Source organism: Gymnoscopelus microlampas, assembly GCF_963454915.1.
Source record: "Gymnoscopelus microlampas genome assembly, chromosome: 16".
Lineage (NCBI taxonomy): Eukaryota > Metazoa > Chordata > Actinopteri > Myctophiformes > Myctophidae > Gymnoscopelus > Gymnoscopelus microlampas.
The window spans coordinates 48877828-48897456 of record NC_139953.1 but is presented as its reverse complement, the minus strand read 5'-3'; the positions used below and the strand labels follow the sequence as shown (position 1 = coordinate 48897456).

Below are 19629 nucleotides of genomic sequence, written 5' to 3'. Positions count from 1 at the left end.
ATTTAAAACATTTTTTTTTTTGAAAGAACGCAGATCTGCGTCAATGGCAGCCAACGGGCTTTTGCGCAAATGAACGCAGATCTGCGTCAATGGCAGCCAATGTGTTAAGTAAAAGTATCAATACTGCAATACAGAAATACTCTGTTACAAGTAAAAGTCCGGAATTCACATTACTTGAGTAAAAGTACAAAGTATTGGAATAAAAATGTACTTAACACATGGGATGCCAGGTTTTTTTTTAAAACAGAGTACATTGAGTGCCAGGATTTTTAACCATTTTGAGGAGCCAAGATACAGGCTTTTGAAGTCATAAGTTAACCAGGAAGTGGATTGGAGTCTAAATCTTGAGAAAAAAAAGAAAGAAAAAACGCATATATACGGTTTTGGCACCCAATGTGTTAAAGTACCAAAAGTAAAAGTACTAAAATGTTTGAAAATAGACGATCTACAAGTTCACAACGCGTCGTGATGCGACGCGTTGTGAACTTGTAGATCTGCTATTTTCAAATAGTCTAGGTATAAAATAGGGCTAAAGTGGTTCATGTATGAGTATATCTGAGGCTTGATTTAGGCTCAAATCTTTTGAAAAACGTTTGAGGGACATAAACAATATGATATTAAATATATATATATATTTATTAAATTCATGGTGTAGATCCTTTAACATCTCTGCGGTACGGTTAATGTGAGCGTTTTTTTATTTTTTAAATCATGATAAACCATAATAAGGATTATGGTCCCACACATCCCCATGCTGTTCGTACCTGGCCTGTTCTTCCTGTATCCTGCGTTCCTCGTCCTCCCGCTCCCTCTGTTCTCGGGCCTGCCGTCGTTTCTCAGCCAGGAGGCGGCTGGCCTCCTCTGGGTCCGTGGTGCCGGCGGAGGGCCGGTGGGCCGGAGGACTGCTCACACACTCTGAACAAGAACACACAACAAAACAGACACACAGTGGGGTTAGGGTTAAAGTCTGAGGGCCCTATAGAGTGGCTAAACCCACTATTTGAGGATTTAGCATTGCGCAAGGGACGTTCCGGTGCAAAAGTTGCTATCTCCTGTTAGAAGCCTTATCCCTAAAACACCAGCGCTACCCGTTACATCATGCATAGGTGTGGTTTGGGACTATAGGGATTAGGACTCAAGAATTGTTTTCAGTGACGTTCAATGACAATTTCAACATTTCTTCTTAACTCATTAAGACGTTTTCGTTTCACGTGTTTTACCGCTATGGCGCAACGTGCCAATGACGTGTTTCTCCCAGAGAACATGGATGGTTTTGGTTATGGAAAACCCACTTGTTTCTATGATGAAAGAGCAAATTAAAATGTGAATATCTTTCTGTGGTTTTGTCTGCTTCGAGGACGCTATTGTTAAATGAGTTTTGGTTTATTTCTAGTGGGGAAGGATCGGCACACACGTAAGTCCCGGCCACTACATTTGATTGGGTAAAGCACGGCCTGCTTCCTGATCTGAAGGCACGCCCACTTGTAGGCCAGTGCGTACGCGATATGACGAACCCCCCCCGACAGATTCAAGCAGAGAGCAGAATCTGTTCTTGAGAGATTACTTCTTGTTTAACTTATTACTGAAAAAGTCTGTATCTCGGCTCCTGAGCACTTTTTTTTTACTATGTATTTTTGGCCCAGACATGTTATTTTCAACATCAGACAATTAATGTCAACAAGGCCGCGATGACCTCGTTGACATTTGTGAAACCACACAGTGCAACCCTCAGTGATTAGCACCCATCAGGGGATCCATCATACTGGAGATAAATATGCTGTGACTACTTGAAAATCTAAGATAAATTGAAAAATCTCTGGCACTGGGACAACACAGCCAGAAATAAGTCTGGCACTGAATGAGTTAAATAAACACATTTTTTGCTGCGAGAAGAACAGGACGCTCTGCTCCCAAATTCCGCTGATTTTCGCCGTTTTTTTTCCTGTCACACCGTTAGGAGAAGCCCCCCACGGTTGGTGCCCTGTGCTGCGCTGCTTTTATCCGCCAGATCTGGACGTGTTCACGGCATATTTGGCACCACTACAATGTGTTCATCAGTGCCTCTAACAGCCGCTGCTGGCTGCGTGCACGCAGGCGATGCGAGGCGATGCGAAGCGAAGCGAGACTCACACAATCACGTGCAGCATGCGTCCCCCTCGCCCTGCGCCTAATGGCTGTACATGGGGCCGACGCATACTTTAGAGTGATTGTGTGAGTGTGGCTTCAGGAAGCAAATTCCTAGCCTCGATCTCCAGGCTTTTATTTTTTAGTTTTGCTAAAAAATAAAAGCTTGTAAATTCCTGTCCCAGCTGTTGGTACGCAAAAGCGCCTCGCGTCGTCTGATGTGGTGCGCATTATTTATTTTGGGTGCGCATGCGCACCAGTTATGTGCACCCCTGTAAATGAGGCTCTGGTCTTTATACTGACCTCCAGCGGCCGCCGGCCTCTCCGCGGACGTCTGCTCCCCCCCGCTCAGCTTGTTTTGACCCAGAGGCTGGGGGCGGGGCTGCATGTGGGCGGGGCCGAGCGCCTCCTCCTCCTCCTCTCCTCCCTGATTGGTAGGGGAGGGGCTCTCCGTGACGGGGAGGACCCCCCTGACGGGACGCATGTTCCCCAGGTCCTCGGCCCCGCCCCCCGGAGACCTGAGCCGCTTGGGGGTGGGGGGCCGTCCCGCCGCCTTCTGCTGGGGAGGCCTGGTGGGGGTACAGGAAGAGGAACAACCATTTCAATGGGGTTTAAGGGCAGAGGTCTTCAACAGGGGGTCCGGGACCCCTAGGGGGGTCCTCAGAGTTACTACAGGGGGTCCGCCAAATCTTTGTGTGATTTTTACATTAACCACTTCAACCAAGCCCAATCCTTATTCTGAGGAGAACTTTAGCCGAAAATAGCAGATCTACAAGCTCACAACGCCTCACGCTGCGAGGCGTTGTGAGCTTGTAGATCTGCTATTTTCGGCAAAGTGGTTTGGTGTAGGGGGAAAAAAGAGCAGGCTAAGTACAGAGTGACAGGTCAGGTATAATAAGTATTGTTTAAGTGCATGGTTAAATGTCTGAAAATACACATTAACATGAATCCAACATGATAGAGCTGTGAAACAAGTCTATGAAGCTGCCTATGAAATCTATGAAAAAATAAATATTTTATACAATATACAGGGGGTCCCTGCTTTATCTCGCTCTCAGCCAAGGGGTCCTTGGCCTGAAAACGTTGAAGACCCCTGGTTTATAGACATTTGTTATTAAAATAAGTGTTACAGTAGTAGAATGACCATACGTCCTCTTTTATCCGGACGTGTCCTCTTTTGGGGGCTGTCCGGCGCCCCCGAGAGTGAATGAAAATGCCCAAACGCAAAAGCAATTTAATGAAATGCTGGAAAAAGTACCCCGTGTTTTTGTCTGGGTCGTGACAAATGGGAAGCAGAGTGTACTGTCTGCAAAGCTGGAACCCAATTAACCAAATTAAGGTAACCAAACCCCCCCCAAAAAAGTTACAAACCCGAAAAAAGAAAAAAAAATGTGCTGAGTGCATTCAAGTGTCCTTTATTTGGGAATTCAGAATATGGTCACCCTATGTTACAGTATTATTCCCATAGTAATCATTGCTATAGGCCAGCGGTTCTCAAACTATGGGTCGTGACCAAAAGTGGGGTCGCGGGAAGGTACTGTTGGGGTCACGCATTGGCAGTCAAAATCAAGAAACGGTAAAAAAAAGGAGAAACAAGTGAGGTGTCTCCATGTCTCTCCAGCTCTTTTTTTTTTTTAAATAATTTTTATCCCGCGATTTTTGTAACCCATTTTTTTTCACCCGGTGCCAATTTCCTAAGTGATCCTGGGCCCTACACCAGTCCTACACCAGTCCTCCAGCGCTTTATAAAACAGAAAATGCATTTTCGTTTCAGTTTAATTTCCAATTTTATCCAATCAGGACAGAGAACTCAATCAGGATATAGATTAAACAAGTGAAATTGGAAGTGATGACACTAAGAAATGAGCAGACACAATTGGAACTGGAACACTATACAAATTAAGCTTAAAAATTGGTACTTTCTCCTGATTGGCTGAGATTTTGACACCTACCGAAAAATGTATTTTCTGTTTATTAAAGAGCTGGAGAGACGGGGAGACTCCTGTTACTGAACAAACACTCTGTAGCAATGATTACTATCACAATATAGTGCTTTAACCTTTTAACAAAATACTTTTTGTTTTAACCCAAAAATATCACTTACCCTACCTTTAATAAACAGAAGAAATAAAACACCCTCATAATATGGGGTTGTGGCATAACAAAGGTTGAGAACCCCTACTGATAGCAATGATTACTATCACAACATAGAGCTATTTAACACACAGACAGAATGCTTTATTGATGAAGAGAATATCTCATCACAGATGCACTTCTCCTACCTGCCAGGAGAGGGGGCAGTTCCTTTGCTCTTCTTCTTGTTGGGGAGGAGAGACAGACAGGGAGCGAGAGGGAGAGACAGGTTGCTCCACGACTTCCTCACATGCTCTCTGTCTTTCTGCTGGAGAGAGACAGACAGACAGGGAGAGAGAGACAGACACACACACACACACACACACACACACACACACACACACACACACACACACACACACACACACACACACACATTTGTATTACTATACTTGTGAGGACATCAACACTTTAAGACAGCCATGTTATGAATGCCATTTAAAAAAAAATATTGACATTTTTAACCATAAGCCTAAAGCCGAAAAACAGCCGATCTATAAGCCCACAACGCGTCGCGCTGCAACGCGTTGTGGGCTTATAGATCGGCTGTTTTTCGGTGCCTGACACTGGCGCGCAACTAAGTATAAATCATGTTTAACTCTAATTCCAATCCCTAAACCTAACCTCTAGATGTCTAATCCAAACCTGAATGTTTTTCTAATTGTAAACGTATCTCTAAAAATGTTTTTTTTTGAACAATAAAACAACCATTTGTCTTGTGAGGAATACGGTCCTCACAATGTAGATTTCTTCAAATTCTACTATACTTGGTCCTCGCAAGTATAATACAAACACACACGCACTCGCGCACACACACACACACACACACACACACACACACACACACACACACACACACACACACACACACACACACACACACACACACACACACACACACACACACACACACACAGAGACAGGTCAACATTACTGTTCATGTCACGCTTTGAGGCATGTTGTGAACGAGGTTGACTTTTATTTAGTGTCCATGTAAAACAGTTCAGTCTGAATCTCTGAATCTCAGAATGATTACATTCTGAATGAAGACGTGATGATGTCCATGTGAACGCAGTCATAGAGTACTTTAACTCATCCAATCTGGGAACGCATCTGTGTCATTTTTAGATTTCTTTGGCTATTCAAAAATAGCAGATCTACAAGCTCAAATGAACTTGTAGATCTGCTATTTTTTGGGAAAATCGTGGGTCTTTGAATATATATATTTTTCAAAGTAAACATTTGCAACTCAAATCTTGGCTTCGGGGGGAAATGTCTTCTAAATCCTAACTGATTTGCACAAATCTTCACAATCTTTCAAAAATAGCAGATCTACAACTTCATAGCTCTGAAGTTGTAGATCTGCTATTTTTGAATAGCCAAAGAAATCCTTAAATGACACACATATGCGTTCCTGGTCTGAAAGGGTTAAATTCCTGTGGTGGGGGGGGGGGGCGGGGCGGGGGGGGGGGGGGGCACACAGGTTGGGACGGTGTGTCCTGTAGGAGGATAATCTGTCCCTTGCTGCCAGTGCCCACACGATGCCACATGATGACTGCACTAAGAGATCAGCTCTCTAACTGGATTATCTATCTATCTATATAGTGACCATAGTGCCTCCTGCACTGTGACATTCCCACAGCGCCCCCTGGAATTAATAATTATATTTGATTGACCCAAATCCACCCAAACTGCGGTTAACTGCGGCTAACCACGATCCGTGCATCTCTCCTGTGTACATTGCTTTGTTACAGATGTGCCATTTCAAAACTTCAAATGTCCTGCCATCGCCAAGACAGTACATTTTCAGGGGATTCCCAGGGCAATAAGAGGGACAAAGAAGGGCATTTAAAATGCTGAATTATTTTGATGATCACTGCTTTTATGATGCTAATTAATTTGAGCAACTGGTCAAGGACCTCTTCAAATCACCTTTCGCCTCATAATGAGTCTGACACCTTCTTCAACACACATTCTTTTGTTCTCATGTATATGGATGTCTGTTGAAGGGAAAAACGGGGGTGTGTAGTGACAACTTCTTTTTTTTAATTTTCAGGGCACTATCAGGGAAAGAACAGTAACGTGTGAAGTTTTGAAGTGGCACATCTGTGCATGTTGTCAATACACATAAATCAATCAATAAAATAAAAACATACCGGTGTGGCTCCGCTGGTGGTCTTCCGGCGAGCCGCCGCCGCCGCGCTGGCGTTGTGGGCGTTGTGGTGGAGGTGGGCGGCGGCCTCGCGGCTCAGGTTCCGGTCGTGGCTGCGGCAGTGGGGGAGGGGCGTGGCCTGCAGCGTCTTGAAGGACACGGAGCCCATCGGATGACAGGACACTGAGCGAGGACACACAGGCAGCGCTACCGTGACGATTATGGGCGGGGCATGGGGGGGGGTTGGTTTTTAAAGGGGGGGGTTTAGGGTCGGCGAGGGAGATGAGAGGGGAGAGGAGGGGAGGAGGGGTCCACGGGATGGGACGGATGGGGAAACGGTCGGTCGGAGGACGGTTCGATGACGGCGGGAGAGATAAGGAATAAGAAGAAGAAAATAAGGAAGAAAAAGAGGAATTATAAAGAAAGAAATAAAGAATTATGAGGAGGGAAAGAAGGAATGATAAGAAAGACATAAGGAAGAAAAAGAGGAATGATAAAAGGTGATAATGAAGGAAGAAAGGAATGAAATGACGAAGGGAGAGAGAGAGAAGGGAAAGGGTTTTTTTGAGGAACGGAGGAGGATGGAGAGAAGCGGAAGGAGAGAGAAAAGGAAAGAAGCAGTGATAGAGAGAGAGAGAGGTAAAAAAGAACGACAGAAAGAGTGTTAGATCTACTGATTATTAGAGACATATAGAGATATGCTACTGTGAGAGACTTCACAACAAGAAAAACAGACATTTGAAACTTGGAGATCCATGGTTTCTGCCACACAGCAACGATTAATCAACATATTAAACAACAAATTAACTCAGCATGCAGTGAGAGACACGCACGCACACACAAACGCGCACACCCCCCTTAGTGTGAGTGTGTGTGTGTGTGTGTGTGTGTGTGTGTGTGTGTGTGTGTGTGTGTGTGTGTGTGTGTGTGTGTGTGTGTGTGTGTGTGTGTGTGTAAATGTGCATATGGGTGCAGAACACAGAAGTAAACAGAGTTTTAAGGAAAATAAAACACATGCAGAGAAACTATAGAGCGACTGTGTGGGAGCCAGAAGGTTCCTGGTTCAATTCCCGGCCCCCAAAGTGTCCTTGAGCAACACCCCTAACTGCTCCTGGTGAGCAGACTGGTGCCTTGCATTGGTTTCCTTCCTGTGTGTGTGTGTGTGTGTGTGTGTGTGTGTGTGTGTGTGTGTGTGTGTGTGTGTGTGTGTGTGTGTGTGTGATAGTGTGTGTGTGTGTAACAGTGTGTGTGTGTGTGTGTGTGTGTGTGTGTGTGTGTGTGTGTGTGTGTGTGTGTGTGTGTGTGTGTGTGTGTGTGTGTGTGTGTGTGTGTGATAGTGTGTGTGTGTGTAACAGTGTGTGTGTGTGTGTGGTGCCAGATACAGAGTGGTGAAGGCAGTTTAAGAAGTTAATTCTTTAAGTCTGGGTCCAAATCTGATTAACACCTGAACTGGGTCCCCCAACACACACGCACACACACACAAACACACACACACACACACACACACACACACCTGACAAAATGTATAAGCAGGGGTGCACATAACTGGTGCGCATGCACACCCAAAATAAATAACGCGCAGCACATCATGACGACGCGAGGCGCAACAGCTGGGACAGGAATTTCCAAGCTTTTATTTTCTAGCAAAACTAAAAAATAAAAGCCTGGAGATCGAGGCTAGGAATTTACTTACTGAAGCCACACTCACACAATCACGCTAAAGCACGCGTCGGCCCCATACACAGCCATTAGGCGCAGGGGGAGGGGACGCATGCTGCACGTCATTGTGTGAGTGTTGCCTCGCATCTTGACACACAGACACTCTGCGACTCGCAGCACACTGCACGCAGCCAGCAGCGGCTGTTAGAGGCACTCGTCACCGATGATGAACGCACCGTGATGGTGCAAAGTATGCCGTGAACGTCCCAATCTGGCGGATAAAAGCAGCGCAGCACAGGACACCAACCTTGGGGGGTTCACCAAACGGCGTGAAAAAAAGAAAACGGTGAAAAACGGCGGAATTTGGAAGCAGAGCGTCCTTTTTTCTTGCGCATCAGCCCCCCCCCCTTGACAAAACTGTCCCGGGGGGCACGGTGCTGAACCCCCCCCCCCGTGACGACGGGACCATTTATTTGGTGCGCACCAAGTCACATCTCCAGGTGCTCTTCTGAGGACTAGACCTAAAAAGTTATGTGCACCCCTGTGTACAGTATAAGCACTCTTGTGTTTCACAATAATGACAAAGATGCCTTGTCAGATGTTACAGCTACTGTAACACAGCAGATGTTTGTGGATGTACATTCAGCCACAGTCTGGAAGAGGCATTCCTTACCAAGGTGCTAAAGTACCAACGTCTTTAAGGATGCTATTATACAGCTTTGGTTATGAATGTAGTACTAGTGTTCGTATTTGGAAGCCTCTGCAATGTCCGAGCTCTGCCCGACTGAGCTACCCGGACACCTTAAATGTGAACTCAAATAAAGGTGTTACGTGTGTGTGTGTGTGTGTGTGTGTGTGTGTGTGTGTGTGTTACCCGCTGTGTCTCCAGACAGGCTCACAGCAGAGCGGCTTCGGGCCAGGTAGGAGTGTGTGGGCTGTTGTAACCGGTTCACCATCGTGTTCTCCCAGGGGGTCAACGGCAAGCGACGCAGGCCTACACACGCGCACACACACACACACACACACACACACACACACACACACACACACACACACACACACACACACACACACACACACACACACACACACACACACACACACACACACACACACAGTTAGTCCTATAACAGGTCCAGATTCCACACAGCAAAAGGCTCTATGAAACAGCAGGCATAATGGAAATACATTTGGGCCTCTTCCTTACTTCCTTACTACAGGTTGTTACCAATGACACTAATGAAGGCTCTGTTCCATTCTGTTCAAACAGTCAGGGTTGATATGGTGCATGTTGGCTCACTGGAAACTAGGCAAACAATTTATCCTAAATCGATAAAAAAATGACAATTTAAATCGATTTAATAAAACAAATTATCCTAGCAAAAAAAAGTAAAGGATCTTTATTAGATAATTGATAAAAAATTGTTTGCAGTCATTTGCTACTTTATTGAATAAACAAACGGACCCCTTTGCGGGTGTGTAACTCTGAGAGTGTACAAATGGAACCAAATGGACCCTTACGGGTCCATTTGGTTCCATTTGTACACTCTCAGAGTTATGGGGGTCCCTGAGATTAGAACGTTTGAGAACCAGTACTGGGGCTACATTAGTAAGATAGGCCCTCCAGAAAAACGCGGGCTAAAACTCTTGATTATGCGTCTAAAATCCTTGATTTCGTGAAATATGCATTTTTTTTTTGCATTTTTATGCAGCAAAATTGAGGGAAGTTGCGAAATATGCGGAAATATGCGATGCACACATTACATTATGCGATGCGATGCAGCCTTTTTGAAAAAACGTTACCGCCGCATAAGTATGCGCCATTTTGATGATTATGCGGTAAAAAATGGGATCGCATAATCACATTTTTCTGGAGGGTCTAGTAAGAACTTTGAAGGAAGTAAGGAAGAGGCCCTGCTGTCTTCTTTCCAATATGGCCGCTGTGCACAGAGAGCCCATGTATTTGATGAAAGTACAGAATAGACATCCAGCCATGCAGCTCAGGAAAACCTGCCATGGAATCATGCAGTGAAGATGATCAGTTGGTCATCTATGTGGCTTTCTGTCCCCCTCATGATCCACACCATCATGCATGTCATGCATGTAGAATCATCAACACATGTATATTAATCATACATGTTACATGTATGTGCTGATATGTTGCACCTCCACCTGTGTACGTATAGCCATGCACCGTATAGTCTGCCCCCGATCCACAATGACGGTGGTTGTGGTTTGTCCCCGTTTCTAAAACGTTGTTGATATTTGGTATGAGTTATAGGGCATAGCAGTGGGGCCCATTTTCTGGTTCCACTTCAAAATAGTCAATGCATTTTTCCCATTGACATTTCCATTGACATTTATATCAATTATTTTAAGCCTAGAATCAGGCCATCCAGGGTCCTGGTGAATCATGACCATAAAACGTTTGATTCTGTGAAAAAAAATGTTTTGAAAACGGCAAAACAAAGGGTATTTATTAAATATAGTATATCATATAATTAAATATAAAAAAAAAAAAAAAAAAAAATCACAGAAAATAATGTTTTATGGTCATGATTCACCAGGACCCTGGATGGCCTGATTCTAGGCTTAAAATAATTGATATAAATATTTTTGGAAATGTCAATGGGAAAAATGCATTTACTATGTTGAAGTGGAACCAGAAAATGGCCCCCACTGCTATGCCCTATTGGCCGATGTATTGATATATTTCACACACACACACACACACACACACACACACACACACACACACACACACACACACACACACACACACACACACACACACACACACACACACACACACACACACACACACACACACACACACACACACACACACACCCTCATGTTTCACACCATCATGCATGTTACATGTCTATAATCATGTGACCTGCTGGTTGTTTTTTTGGACGAGGGAGTCTGAGGGCTGGAAACTGTTCAGAAGAAACCACCAGTCTACAGTAAGGGTGATGATGCAACTTTGATGGTGTAGAGGGCCACTATATTTACACACTCACTCCAGAGGAACACGTTGCATAATACTGTCGGGCAGAGACCGCTTATCTCCGTATTTTAGCTTTTTTCGTAAATTAATGCCGTACTTTACCATTCAATCTCACACAAAAGTAGCAAAAATAGCCGATCTACAAGCTCAAAACGCGTCGCACTGCGACGCGTTTTGAGCTTGTAGATCTGCTATTTTTGTATTTATTTTATTGAAACCCTGATTTTTGTTTTGCTATTTTTTTTATTGGAATCCTGAAAAGTAACATGTTGTATTTAATTTCAAATGCATTCAGTTATACTTATGTTAACTTTATGAACTTAAATACAAATACATTGGACATAAAAAAGACAATAGAATGTTAATACTAGTCATTAAGCTACTAATATAGACTGAAGTAATTAAAGCGGGTCATGTTCACATGTTTAGAATCATAACTGCTGAAATCAATAATATATCACTATTCTGATATTAACCTGCGGGCCGCATTAAGTGAAGGTGGGGGCCGCATGTGGCCCCCGGGCCACCAGTTGCCCATGTATGTTCTACAGGATATAATTTTTAGTTTTGCATGTGTGCAGTTTATGCATTGTGTAGTACAAGTCACTGTGTTCATGTAAATGTGTGTTTAGGTAAATGTGTGTGTTTTCCATAAGGAGTAAATTATGGGTGATTATGATTTTCCCACAAAGGATGAAAAGCGGCATAACGGAGTTCCCACGAAAACAAAAAGATTATCCTATACAGAGGATTAGGGAGAAAGGGGCCATAAGAACCTTGATCCTTCTGGTTGATACGTGCGCTATGCGTGCACGTGACACATGACCTCTACCACGTGTTGCTGACAGACAACATAAGAGTTGAATGACTAATATCAATAATAGTCATAAAAATATCTTCCATGGATTAAATGTGTGTGTGTGTGTGTGTGTGTGTGTGTGTGTGTGTGTGTGTGTGTGTGTGTGTGTGTGTGTGTGTGTGTGTGTGTGTGTGTGTGTGTGTGTGTGTGTGTGTGCGCGCGCGCGCGTGTATCGATCAAACACTAACCAGATCAAATATTAAGTGTTAATATGTATATGTTGTTTTGCTAATGATATAGTGCTGGAGTACAGAAGTCCTGACGTCACTCGTTCATCCCCTGGTTCGTAAAGTCATTTCTCTGTGGAGAATAACATTGGCTCATCATAGAATCGTCTCATATAAGAATTGTGGTCCAAAAATAAACAAACTGTCTCTGTGATATTATCAGGGAGGTGGCTCTCTATCGTTTATGATAGTCAGTCACTTATATTTGAAACAGTTTGTTTCTGGCAAAAATGTAACTAATTTGGCGGAAATAACATTATCGTTTTCTCACCATCAGTTGATGCTTCATATCCATAAGAGTCAAACCACCGGGGTCATTTGTTTATTATTGGAACACAGTTCTTATTTGACGCGATATTAAACACGTCTATGGGGATTCAGAACGGGGGTGGAAAACCGCGAACCAGGTAGGATGTGTAAATTACGTCAGACTTCGGTGCTCTATAGAGACCGTTCCAACATAAATCTTCTCTCCTGGGCGTCCCTGGCACAAAACAAAATCTAATTCAAATATATGTACAATTTGGGGGTCCTCGACATGAAAAGGTTTGAGAAGCACTGTTTTAGCCGTGCAGTTTTACGTTTTGGCCAGGGACCCCCATAAGAGAAGATTTTTACGGCTCTCTAGCAGTGATTCTCAACCACTTTAATTTCAAGGACCCCCCAGTTTGACATGCATTAGGGCTACGGACCCCCATTTAATGGCATTTATATCCCTGGGACCCCAATTCACATTGTAAAATCAATGTTAATTTAACTCTGAGAGTGTACAAATGGAACCAAATGGACCCGTCAGGGTCCATTTGGTTCCATTTGTACACTCTCAGAGTTACAGACCCATAAGGGTACATTTGGTTTCCATCCATCATTTAGCTGGGGACCCCCTGGAACCCTCTCAAGTACCCCTGGGGGTCCCCGGACCCCACTTTGAGAACCAATGCCCCAGAATCCTCCAGAACAGTTTCCAGCCCACATGTGTTTTCCCGTAACGGCGTTGTTGCGTGCGTGACTCGGTGTGGTACGTACAACCTACTGAACCGGAGTGCCCGCGTTTCACACCAACTCCTCCTCCTGGGAGGGGTTTGTGGTGGTGGGCGGTCCTCCCCTGCTGGTGGAGGCGGGGCTTGGACTGAGCTTTGCTAATGGCGGGGGAGGAGGCGGTTCTCAACCGCAAGGCTGTCGGAAGGAAAGACGTGAACAACATCCAACAATATACACACACAACATCCAACAATATATACACACAACATCCAACAATATACACACACAACATCCAACAATATACACACACAACATCCAACAATATATACACACAACATCCAACAATATATATGTCACAGGGAAATTGAAAAAGGAGCGCTCGTTTTTAGGCGCGGGGCTTCAGCGCGAGGCGGGGCTTTTCGAGACAGGGTTTTTTACGCGAGGCGCTCCTCATCGTGAGGAGGAGGAGGCCGACCTGGCTTTTGTTGTCCCCCCCCACATAGCAACCACTTATTGTAAGTCGCTTTGGATAAAAGCGTCTGCTAAATGACTGTAATGTAATGTAATGTAATGTAACCAGGAAGCTACGCTAGGGGAACGCTGAACACGCGTTCACACGCACACGTGATAATAGTTATTGTCCATGACGGAGGCGCGCCGACTCAGCAGAGCTTGAGTAGGGATGGAGCTCGTTAATTTTTATTGATAATGAGCACCTTATCGAGCCTGCTTATCGAACCAAGCTTTTATCGAGCCCACTATCGATCTTTTTCTATTATTAAGAAAAAAGACGTGAGACGAAAAATTCTGAACAGAACCGGTATCTTTTTTTATTGGCCAGTTGTGACAGTGAGTTTGTGGCTGACCACTATCTAAAAATTAAATGAAGATGACAAAAGTTAAAAATATTTTTGCCTATCATTAAAACAACCATTCATATAATGTGCAATAAGTGTTAAATGGCTTTATATTATGAATAGTACTGTAATAATTACTATAAAATCTCCATGTCTCTTCAACTTTTTATAAACAAAAAATGCATAGTTATTTTTTCTATTCTTTTTTCTTTGTTTTAACCAAAATATATCACTTGCACTACATTTTACTAGGGCCTTCAAATACAGTACTTTTCTAACAGACAGAGGGCAAGTGACCTTTTTACTTTTGGAAAATAATATTGAAGAAACGGTTAATGTGTGTACTGTCACTTTAAAAGCACAATGTATACTTCATCGTACGACGGTGTCACGCACCAAACATAGCCGATATCCAAGCTCACACTGCGTCTGTTCGCACCACGTTGTGAGCTTGTAGATCTGCCATTTTCGGCAACGATAGACTGAAGCAACACTAGTTATTCATTCACAGGGAGATCCTAAACGGATTATTATCAATTGGATTATTAAAATTGTCAACGGAGACTTGCTACCTTGTAGAAGAGGACGAGTGAAACTTTTGAGCGTTTCACTCGTTGACGCCATTGTTTCACCGCTGCACCGCACATGTAAACACAACCCGAGTGTACAAATGGAACCAAATGGACGCTTACAGCCCCCTTAAAATAGTGATGTAGTGAGCCAATACAATTCATCTAACTTGTTTCCCCGGGCAGCGCTGTTTGGCACAACTTGCAGCTATCAATACACTTTTAGACCAACATGTTTGTGCCAGCGTGAATGATTAGATTTATTTCTTGATCGCCTCTTGTTTTGATAGTTTAGACATGACGTCATGGGCCGCTACACTCGATAACAGGCTCGACAAGCCTAAAGAATTTAGAATTGCCTGGGTGGGTGGTTAAAAACAAGCGCTCCTTTTTCAATTTCCCTGGAATGCCTATTTCCCTGTAACATATACACACAACATCCAACAATATGTACACACAACATCCAACACTATGTACACACAACAATAATACTTTACCGGTCTTAGTCGCTAAGACTCTCGTAGATGTAAAAATGTCAAAATCGATAAAAATACATCTACGATAGTCTTGATCTAAGGCTAGGCCCCCGACCCCATACTCTGGTACATAATGATGGTCAGATACATAGGGTTGGTTCTTACCTCGGTCAGGGGAGTGCAGCAGTGTGGCGAAGGAGGATGACAGGCGCTTGGTGATGACCGGGTGGTCAGCGTGTTTGGACAGGTTCATGGTGGACACAGACCGTCGGTCAGCATCTAACACACACACACATTATGACATGATCACATGATCACAGGGTGGTCAGTGTGTTTGGACAGGTTCATGGTGGACACAGACCGTCGGTCAGCATCTAACACACACACACACACACATTATGACATGGTCACATGATCACAGGGTGGTCAGCGTGTTTGGACAGGTTCATGGTGGACACTAGGCCTGACCTCCATTATTCGAACAGTCGACTAACCGGTCGAGGGGAGTCTGAGTCGACTGCCAATCTGTGTAGATTTTGACAGCAATTTTTTTGATTTAGTTTTAGTCGTAGTCTTTTGAATCAAATTCCATTTAGTTTTAGTCATATTTTAGTCATCTGAAATGTTTTAGTTGTTGTCTTGTTTTAGTCGACTAAATATCATAATATTATAGTCGACTAAATCTACAGTTGATTTAGTCGACTATAATGTGTTTTGGCGGTGTCTTGATAGCGTCGTAACGGCTGATTTTACACTTGGTTGCGTGCCGAAAATAGCCGATCTACAAGCCCACAACGCGTCGCAGCGCGACGCGTTGTGGGCTTGTAGATCGGCTATTTTCAGAGCGTAACACCCGAGCGCAGCCAAACATAAAATGACTTGTCTTTTAGTTCTACTGGATCTCTTCTCCACTAGTCCCTCACTAACATTTTAGTTTAGTTTTTATTTGTTGACAAAATTGTCAATACATTTAGTCTTAGTTTTAGTCATCATAGCTTAGTTTTTATCTAGCTTCTATTTAGTTTTGGTCAGTGAAAAAAGGTAGTCGACCAACATTTTTCGTCATAGTTTTAGTCGACAAAATCAACACTGCTGCCAATCTCTTAGCCATATATAATGTCATATAAAAAAACACAGCGAAGCAGCATTCTGCTTCTACGGACCGACGGCTTGGAATAAACTCCCATTACACCTAAGACAGACACCCTCTGTGGACAGTTTTAAAGCACCATTACACCTAAGACAGACACCCTCTGTGGACAGTTTTAAAGCACCATTACACCTAAGACAGACACCCTCTGTGGACAGTTTTAAACTCCCATTACACATAAAACAGGCACCCTCTCTGGACAGTTTTAAAGCACAGCTCAAGACTTATTTCTTCACTCTTGCTCTTGATTTTTTCTCTTCTAAAATCTCTGTGTTGTTATTCATGTGTTTACTGTTTTGCTTACTGCCTGTTATGTATTGTTTAAGCCATTATTTTTTTGCCATTGTTTTATTGCCACTGTTTTATTTTGTATTTTATATGTTTTATTTTTTTGCTCTGTAAAGCACTTTCAGCTGCATTTATGTCATGAAAGGTGCTACATAAATAAAGTTTATTATTGTTAAAGTTTATTATTATTCGAATTATGAAATAATTCATTTATCTTTTATTTTTTTCATTATTCGACTGAGAGATTGGCCTAATTTGTTATATTAATTATTAATGAATCATTATTAAATATTAATAGCTTTCCAAAAATAGGATATGCATCATGATTTATTGGGAGAAACCACACAAAATGTACCATAATATAATGAGCATTAGTAACGACCAACGATATGAAAATGGGTGAAGTCGTCCTTTAAATGTTGAACCACAGTAAAAAAGAAGAGGGTTATTCTAACAGGGCCGTTGACACCAAGAACCATAACCATACATAACCATAACCATACATAAAATAATTCTATAACTACAGTGGACGTCAGAGTCCTCATCAACGACTATAGCGACAACCACAGTGGTTGAACGATATGGTTGGGGAAACGCTCAAATAAAAATGGTAAAACGGTGCATTTATATAGCGGCCTTATCCAAAGAGCTTTATCATGTTGGACCCTCCAGAAAAATCCTTAGTTATCATTCTTGGTGTACTCCGGTAATGCCTGATGAGCTACGGTCACGGCTGGGTTAGTTCAACTACAGTAATGTCTGATGAGCTACGGTCACGGCTGGGTTAGTTCAACTACAGTAATGTCTGATGAGCTACGGTCACGGCTGGGTTAGTTCAAACAGTCGCTAAGCGGAGAAACCTCAAACAGAAACATAGTCATTAGTACTAAACGAGTCACATGACATCTAGTGATGGATCTAAAAAGGTGAGGATGGATGACTGTAACGTTTGCTACACGACGGTCTCAACACGTCACTGGTAGTCCTACCGTTCACGCAGGCCTACTGTATACGTTCGCGCTGTCGCTAACGTGCTAATACAGGTCCTTACGCACAGGGAGCGTGGCGAATAAGACACATATTTCACATCAAACTATTAATTTCGACTTTGTTTTGAAAAATACGTTTGTTGGCTTTATCGCCGCGCAACATTCACCTTCTGTATGGATGTACTCGGGGCACAAAGAAAATGCATTTTCGGGTCAGGATACCAAGTTTATCCAATCAGGAGAGAGCACTCGAACAGATAACAGGACAAACGAGTGAAATTGGAAGAGATGAGCAGACAAATAAATGAGCAGACACAATTTAAAATGGAACGCTTTCGATTTGAAGCTGATGAATGGGAACTCTCTCCTGATTGGCTGACATTGGCAACCGACCTGCTAATGTATTTTCTGTTTATTAAAGAGCTGGAGAGACGTGGAGACTCATGTTACTGAACAAACACTCTATAGCAATGATTACTGTCAGAATGTAGATCTTTTTTTTGCTTTGACCAAAAAGTCTCACTTACACTACTACCTTTAATTACATAAAATGAATGCTCCCGGTGAGTATGGACCTTCAGAGTTAGCATACAGTCACACGGCTAACGCCAGCACTAACGCCAGCGCTCTACAGCTAGCTCTACAGCTAGCTGGCTAACTGCTAACGCCAGCGCTCTACAGCTAGCTGGCTAACGCCAGTGCTCTACAAGCTAGCTGGCTGACTGCTAACGCCAGCGCTCTACAAGCTAGCTGGCTGACTGCTAACGCCAGCGCTCTACAGCTAGCTGGCTAACGCCAGTGCTCTACAAGCTAGCTGGCTAACTGCTAACGCCAGCGCTCTACAGCTAACTGGCTGACTGCTAACGCCAGCGCTCTATAAGCTAGCTGGCCGACTGCTAACGCCAGTGCTCTATAAGCTAGCTGGCTAACTGCTAATGCCAGCGCTCTATAAGCTAGCTGGCTGACTGACGGTGCGTTATGTCATATTCACATTGAGAGGACATTCCGTGTCCGCGGTACGGGCTGAAAGCACCGTGCACCACGTGCTCCAAACCCGCTAGGTCGAGCGGATAGAGGAAATCTGACTCGACAAAACCTGGACCGGAGAGGGGGGGGGGGGGGGGGGGGAGAGACATAAGGATTGAGAGAGTGTGAGAGAGTGTAAGTTTGATTGAGAGAAAGACAGATACGGAGAGAGAACGAAAATTAGCTGATCTACAGAGTTTGTAGATCTGCTATTTTCAATATGTTTTCCATACCACCGTTGTTACGATGGTGTTAAAAATAAATGTAAATACATAGACATTTAAAAAAGGGTTTATGACACAGGGTTATACAATATAATACAGGTTTAAGCGCTCAATCAGACAGACATAGATTTTCTTCATCACTGGTTTCAGCATAAACACTGAATCACAGTGGCGTGCACAGACATTTTGAGGGGCAGGTGCTCAAGTAAATTATACTTTTTTTTGTTTACTTGGTCTGCTCTTTTTTTCCCTCTACACCTATACCTATTTGCCAAAAATAGCCGATCTACAACCGAACCGCCTCGCGCTGCGAGGCGTTGTGAGCTTGTAGATCTGCTATTTTTGGCTAAAGTTCTCCTCAGAAAAGGGATGCTAGGTTTCGAGTGGTTATGGTAAAAAGAAAAATCATATCACATAAAGATTTGGCGGACCCCCTGTAGTAACTCTGAGGACCCCCTAGGGATCCCGGACCCCCTGTTGAAGACCCCTGCTGTAAACTGTAAACTCTAGCACCACCTAGAGTCTATCTGTGCACGTCCCTGCTGAAACACATGAATAAATGCTGTGTGTGTGTGTCTGTGTGTGCGTGTGTGTGTGTGTGTGTGTGTCTGTGTGTGTGTGTGTGTGTGTGTGTGCGTGTTACCAGCAGGTGTGTTAGGTGTGTTGGGGTGTAACACTCCTCCCCAGGACCAGCGGTTGGCTTTGTTCCGTCCTCTCTGACTCTTCTCCATCGTTCGTCTGATCACCGCCTCGTGACGAAGCTGCACCACACACACACACACACACACACACACACACACACACACACACACACACACACACACACACACACACACACACACACACACACACACACACACACACACACACACACACACACTTAATTGAACAAGGGACTTTTT

General features: G+C 43.7%; 1 protein-coding gene across 1 annotated transcript in view; it reads right to left on the bottom strand.

Annotated features, from left to right (window-relative positions):
• Positions 1-19629, bottom strand: part of map7b (microtubule-associated protein 7b) — a gene marked incomplete at its 5' end in the record, with an annotated part of 78885 nt that overhangs the window by 18381 nt on the left and 40875 nt on the right. The window contains 8 exons of the mRNA XM_084082273.1: positions 746-915; positions 2428-2693; positions 4407-4525; positions 6414-6592; positions 8943-9062; positions 13194-13343; positions 15216-15329; positions 19371-19488. Coding sequence (XP_083938399.1) covers positions 746-915; positions 2428-2693; positions 4407-4525; positions 6414-6592; positions 8943-9062; positions 13194-13343; positions 15216-15329; positions 19371-19488 — 1236 coding nt within the window. The remainder of the gene's footprint in view (positions 1-745; positions 916-2427; positions 2694-4406; positions 4526-6413; positions 6593-8942; positions 9063-13193; positions 13344-15215; positions 15330-19370; positions 19489-19629) is intronic.